We start from the raw sequence: 6,926 nt of genomic DNA on the forward strand, positions 1-6,926 counted from the left end.
CTAATTAGACATTTATTCAGTGTATATGTATGTGTAAAAATAAATAGTGTTTAAAATTTATTACAAATTCGTTGTGTCTCTATCGCACTCCTCACAGATCCTCCGCTTTGCATTAGCGTCTCTCGCGCTTGTAAACATTTTTTGGTCCTTCGAGCCGGATACACCGCTGAACTCCGCGCGTTCGTGAGTGCACTCTGACGTCAGAACAGCAAAAATGAGCAGTGAACTCAGCGCCCTGCTGAACGGTCAGCGTGATCTTCACGGTCGCATGTCCCGTTCTGTGGACAACCTGAAAAAGATGGGAGCAAGTAACATCACACCAAGCGCCATCGAAACACGCATTAAGCTGTTAGATCAGATGTGGGCCAATGTCGAAACGCAGCACGATCTCATTCGCGCTGCCTACAAGGAGAGGTACGATGAGAGTGAGTACGTTACGTCGAATTTCTTCGAGATCGCTGAGAACACTTATGTGCAGCAACGCAGCGCGCTCACCGAGTACCTTAAGTGATTCCAGGTTGCCACAATAACGCCAGCTCCGACCGGGGAGCGAAGTAACGAGCATGCCTCGAAAACCGCTTTGTCTTGCATCAAACTGCCACAGTTTTCAGGGGCGTACGAAGACTGGTCGACTTTCCGCGACCTCTTCTTATCGGTCATCGGAGACAACTCGTCGATATTCAATGTCGAGTGGTTCCACTACCTCCGATCGTGCCTGCAGAGGTCCGCTGAAAAGTTAATTCGACCGTTAGCTGTGACCGGTGAGAATTACACCCGCGCGTGGGCTTTCTTAGAAAAGCATTACGAGAATAAAAAAGAACTGATACACTCCAATTTCGCCGCGTTTACCGCCGTGGCAAAAATAAAGGCAGATACCGCCGAAGAGCTCAGCCGCGTCTACCACGCTGTGACCGCTGCCGTGAATGCCCAGGAGAGCATCGGAAGGCCCATCGAAACTCACGGCATGGATCTGTTCAATCACCTGATCATCGACCTGTTCGATCCGCGCACACGACTCGAGTGGGAGTCATCGACCTGCGACTTCCTCAACCCTCCAGAGCACGACACACTGCTGAACTTTCTCACTAAGCGGATCCTCACACTGAACGCCGCGAAGCCGAGGAGCGCCGCGAAGGTCACCGGCGATGCCTCACGATCCGCGAAGTCGCACTTCACGAAGTACGGGTCCAGCTCTTCACTCTGTGCCCTTTGCAAGGAGCACCACTCTATCATGCAGTGCAGTGGGTTCAAGGCAAAGTCCGCGAGTGACCGGAAGTCCTTTGTTGAAGCAAACAAATTGTGCTACAACTGCCTCGGCAACCACCCAGTCGCACGATGCCAGTCGACGAAGAACTGCTTCACGTGTAAGGCACGCCATCACACCATGCTACACGACGCCCACGCGTCACCCAAACCCGCTAAGGTCACTGCACTGTCCGCGACAAGGGAGAAAAACGATGGCAAGGCCATCCTTCTCGCCACCGCTCGAGTGCTCGTCGCCGATCGCCACGGAGATACCCACGAAGTTCGAGTCCTGATTGACCAAGGTTCGGAAGTGTCCATCATCTCCGAAGCTCTGGCACAAAGGTTGCGGCTGCTGCGATCGCGCAGCAAGATATCGGTCGTCGGAGTCGGAGGTGCACAATCGGGATCAACCCGCGGAAGGGTCACTCTAGAGCTCACCTCGAGGGTAACCGGAGCAAAGCTCAGCGTCATGGCCTTCGTGCTTCCACGCCTCTCGCTATACCGAGGCTCCACCAGGGAGAGCCCGGGTGTCTGGCGACACGTCCAAGGACTCCCGCTAGCTGACCCGCAGTACTACACCAGTGATCCCATCGAGCTGCTTCTCGGAGCCGAAGTTTGCTCGGTCATCTTCGAAGACGGCCTCCGAAAGGGCGGGCCTCAAGCTCCGATCGCACAGCGGACCACGCTGAGGTGGATCCTGTCGGGAGGTTGCGGAACAACATCCCTGAACACGCAGCGTAGCTCGCTCCAATGCACTGCCGACCATGACCTGGCCGAGCTGCTGCAGCGCTTCTGGGAGCAAGAGAAGGAACCTTCCGCCGCCGCCACATTCACGCCTGAAGAACAACGTTGCGAGGACTTCTTACAAACTCACGAGCGCACCCCCGAAGAACGATACATGGTGCGACTGCCGTTTTCCTCCGCTCCAACAGCGCTCGGCGAAACTCGCAGACCAGCCGAGCGACTCCTCGCAGCGATGGAGAGGAAGTGCGCCCAAGATTTGCGGTTCGGTGAGCTCTACCGCACGTTCATGCACGAGTACCACGACTTGCAGCACATGGAACTCGTGAATGCACCACTGGGAAGAGAGGAGCACACGTGCTACTTGCCGCACCATGGGGTGCTCTGCGAGTCAAGTGCCACCACAAAACTCCGCGTCGTCTTCAACGAGTCACAACGCACAAGGTCCGGTAAGTCACTGAACGCACATTTTTTCGTTGACACGAATCTTCTGCCCGCGCTCTCCGACGTCGTGCTGCGCTGGTGATGGCACCGTTACGCCATGATCGCGGACATCGAGAAAATGTACCGGCAAATCATCGTGCACCCTAGCGATCGCGATTTCCAGCAAATACTCTGGAGACACGACGTCGCCGACGACGTGTGCGAATATCGGCTCACAACCGTGACATACGGCCTCGCGTGTGCACCATTCCTCGCAATCCGAACTCTTCGGCAACTCGCAGACGACGAACAATCACGATACCCCCGCGGCGCTGCGGTCTTGCACCGCGACTGCTATGTCGACGACGTCGTTACGGGAGCTCACACGTTGCCGACGCGATCGCGACCTGCAAGGAGCTCTGTGAATTGTGCACGGCGGGCGGGTTTCCGCACAAAAAGTGGGCTTCGAACTGCGAGGCAATCCTGGACGAGATCCCTCAGAAGCACCGGGCTCAGACAACACCGCACTCATGGCAAACCGACAGTCACTCCACCCTCGGCTTGCGATGGCACCCAGCCGAAGACAGTTTCGCGTTCACGATCCACCCGCACACTCTCAGCAAATTTACAAAACGGCGAGTCCTCGCGGAAACAGCGAGGCTCTTCGATCCACTGGGATGGCTCTCTCCCGTGGTGATCCGCGCGAAAATTCTCATTCAGTCAGCTTGGCTACGGCACCTGGACTGAGACACATCTCTTCCGCCGTCTGACGCCCATCAGTGGCAGCAATTTTTCGCCAAGTTACCGTCGCTCGACCAGGTTAGGATGAGTCGCTGGCTTGGCACCGGTGTCGAGGGCGCGCACACCAAAGTGCACGGATTCGCCGACGCGTCGGAACGAGGATACGCCGCACAGTGGTCCGAAACATAAAATATGCGACAAAAAACATTACATCTATTTTTTTATTTATTATTATTATTTTTTTTACTTTATTACTAATACTACTACTATTACCACTAAAATACAATATTATTTTTTGTTATTTTTTTATTTTTATTATTACTTCTAATTATAATTTAATTTATAAAGAAACAAATATATTTTTTAAAATTCTTCTGAGCTTTCTTCTGAGTTTTCTTCTGAGTATTCAAGTTCCTTTTCTAATTCATATTCTATTTCATCGGGAACATTAACTAATTTTATAGCTTCTGCATCTAGTTTTTTTTGTATTCTTTTTTTTCATGGCCAAACGCACTTAAATATGGATCAGAGCTAAGTATTAACCTATGAAATAAATCTTCGTTTGTTTTTAAATGAGAATATTTTCTGGTATGGTGTTCGCGATAATATCGGATAACTTTATTTTTAGCTTCTTGAGCTTCCTCAGAAAGTTCTCCTATGGGGATAATGAAGTCTCTGATTATCATAGATCCATGAATAAGAATTTTGTGCATTGAAACAGGCATATAATACCAATTATAAAGTGCAACATATTTTTTAGCTGTCTCCAAACAGTATTGTTCGAATGTATCAGTTTTTATATTGTAATCGGAATTAATAACTTTTAAAATCACAGCACATCTCTTAATAAGATCTTCATCTAGTTCGGTAATTTCTGCTGATAAGGATGGATTAGCAAAAAATCTTCTTGCGGTGTTACCATCATTGGTTGTACCATATCCGGGCTTAGGAATATCGACAATAAGACCCATTTTGTTGCGAAATTTATTTTGTATTAATTTCTTTCGATTTTCCACAATTTCCTTATTATTTTTTGTTATCTTCCATAATTTTATCTCTAATCTGTATGAAATATGCAAGAAACATTCAAAAAAACGAATATAAGCATGAAGAACTGATAAACCAAATCTATACATTTCTGAATTCACAAATCTTTTTTGCACATTTTTTATATCATTCATTTGTGAAATTGTTGCGTGGCAAATGTAACAACGCATTCCAGAAGCGCCTGATAATGCATTGCACACTTTCCCATCTATCATAGTTAAAAATAACGAAAAATTAATCACTCCTAATTTTGAATTATATGATTTTAAATTTTCAATTTGTTTGTTAATATATTGCTCTTCATTTTTTGAAACTTCTGTAGATTCTTGTATCCACTGAATTTGTATTGGTCTACAAAATTGTATAGATGAAGGTCTAGGATTCTTCCAAATTATGTGATTAGAAATACAATCAACTAATCGAAGAGGAACAAGAGAAGTTACGAATAGATTCTCACCTTGTAATATTTCATTTTCAGATTTTTGTTTATGAATCGAATAACCAGAGCTTCCATCAAATCCCCATTTACAATGTAATATAAAGTTACTGTCAGAAATATTATCTTTGTTGGACAATACCGTTCTTACAATACTTTCGCAAGTTTTATCGAGTAAATTTTGCAATGAAACTTCGCAATTATTTTGTGTAATAATAATTTTTTCGGGATAAAATTGCTCTTTGGAATGCATAATTTGATAATATGATGGATATAAATTATATCCATGAGAAATAGCAGATCTCAAAATATTATAGGTTTGTTTAGATAAATTTAATGATATTACTATATATATATATATATATATATATATATATATATATATATATATAAGGAAAGAGCTTCTTCAGGCGATAAGGGGCTCGAATTTTTTTCAGGAGTTTTCCATTTTGCTAAGATTCGTTTTGATCTTGTTGGAGAGGTTGATGTACCTTCTATAAGTAATTTTGCAGATGCAGCATCACCTTCTGCACGTAATTTCATAGCGGTAGCATACGTTAGCTCAGATGTAGAAAAATTTTGTCGAAGATTCTCTGTCTTTTTTCGCTTTGTCACTTCACGACACTCAACAAAATTTTTTGATGGACGACCTTGTGGACGTTTTTGGCTTACAGACGAGAAAGATGTAGTTGGAAGACAGCGAAGAACAATCGAAGGAGGGCAAAATTTTTGAGAAAGCCAAAACTGATATTTCTTCAAAAATCGATCATTACAACGATAACATTCTCTCCAAAACCTGAAGTAAGGAGAGAAAAAATTTTTTGTTGTGTATTCTACAAGTATTTGCGCTGCTTGTTCATCTCCACTAGTATAAAATTTCTCTTGTAAAAAGTCATGTACACGATTTTTCTTTTCTTCCATGTCAGAATAATTTATCATTATGTTATGTAACATAAAACGCGTTATCTTTGTTTCTGACATGATCTTTTAACACTTTTAACACTTTTAACACTTTTATTTTAAACTTCGATGATTCTTCTTTAATGTATAGACAATAAATGAAATATATTAGCCAACATCTGTTCTTATACTCTGGCGATACTATACACTTGACTGCAATCAAGTCCTTTGTGCTCGTTCGTGCTCGTTCGCATTTGTTTGCGTTCATTCGCTTGTCGTGCTTATCGCGTTTGTTCGCTTGTTCGCTTGTTTTTTAAGCAGAATCTGATTTCAAACTTATATAAGACCATGACGAAAATCATCAAAAGTAAAGAAAAACGGACTTTAATTTCTCGCTGTAAAATCTTATTATGGCTTACAAGTAGATGCAGAACAGTGAATGAAACTAACAATAAACTATAAGAGCAAATAGAGTAAAAAATTGTTTACTCTATAAGTTGCGCATAGATGCAGACAAATTCAGGCTACTTATTTTTATTGCATTTTATATAATATATTGCTAATAATTTTATTCATTCGGAGGAATTCGTTTATTTTGTAGAGAACACTGAATTCAAAAATTTTTTAAATTGTAAATAATTTTATTACATACATTTAATTAAATGCGTTTAGAAAGCACTGACGTATTTAAAATACTTAATTTTACTAGATTAAAATATATGTAAACCGTTTTATTAGCTGTTCTTAATAAAAAAGTTTTCAATTTTTTAAATGTTGGAATTGTGATAAAATGGAAGAATATGAACTAGAAAAGGAACTTGAACAGATGCTCAGAAGAAAACTCAGAAGAAAGCTCAGAAGAATTTTAAAAAATATATTTGTTTCTTTATAAATTAAATTATAATTAGAAGTAATAATAAAAATAAAAAAATAACAAAAAATAATATTGTATTTTAGTGGTAATAGTAGTAGTATTAGTAATATAGTAAAAAAAATAATAATAATAAATAAAAAAATAGATGTAATGTTTTTTGTCGCATATTTTATATTTCGGACCACTGTGCGCCGCGGCCGTGTACCTCCGTGTCACGCAGCGCGGAAACACGTCGATCCACTTGCTAACCGCAAAAAGCAAGGTCGCGCCCGTCAAACGAGTGACTCTTCCGCGTCTTGAGCTGTGCGCGGCCACTCTGCTGACGACATTCACGCTGCACGTCCGCACCACGCTGAGCCTGTCCGCCGCGCCCGTGCATCTATGGTCAGACTCAAAGGTGACACTGCACTGGATCCAAGGGTACGCCTCACGCTGGAAAACGTACGTGGCGAACCGCGTGTCACAGATACAGCTACAACTCCCAAACGCGCAATGGCACCATGTCCCTGGGCGAGACAA

At 43.1% G+C, this 6,926-nt stretch overlaps 1 protein-coding gene across 1 annotated transcript; it reads left to right on the top strand.

The window, feature by feature from the left end:
* The first annotated feature begins 214 nt into the window (after positions 1-214).
* On the top strand, positions 215-3,868 carry LOC105677796 (uncharacterized). Its single transcript, XM_067360498.1, has 2 exons — positions 215-472; positions 518-3,868. The coding sequence occupies exons 1-2, from the start codon at positions 215-217 to the stop codon at positions 2,510-2,512; spliced, it is 2,253 nt and encodes a 750-aa protein (XP_067216599.1). The 3' UTR covers positions 2,513-3,868.
* The last annotated feature ends 3,058 nt before the right edge of the window (positions 3,869-6,926 follow it).

Source organism: Linepithema humile, chromosome 8, assembly GCF_040581485.1.
Source record: "Linepithema humile isolate Giens D197 chromosome 8, Lhum_UNIL_v1.0, whole genome shotgun sequence".
NCBI classification, from domain to species: domain Eukaryota; kingdom Metazoa; phylum Arthropoda; class Insecta; order Hymenoptera; family Formicidae; genus Linepithema; species Linepithema humile.

What these genes read in the sequence shown, in the direction of transcription:
- LOC105677796 (XM_067360498.1), top strand. Translation starts at nt 215, where the DNA reads ATGAGCAGTGAACTCAGCGCCCTGCTGAACGGTCAGCGTGATCTTCAC. An exon ending in AGATCGCTGAGAACACTTAT is followed by an intron (nt 473 to 517) that starts GTGCAGCAACGC and finishes AAGTGATTCCAG; the next exon opens with GTTGCCACAATAACGCCAGC.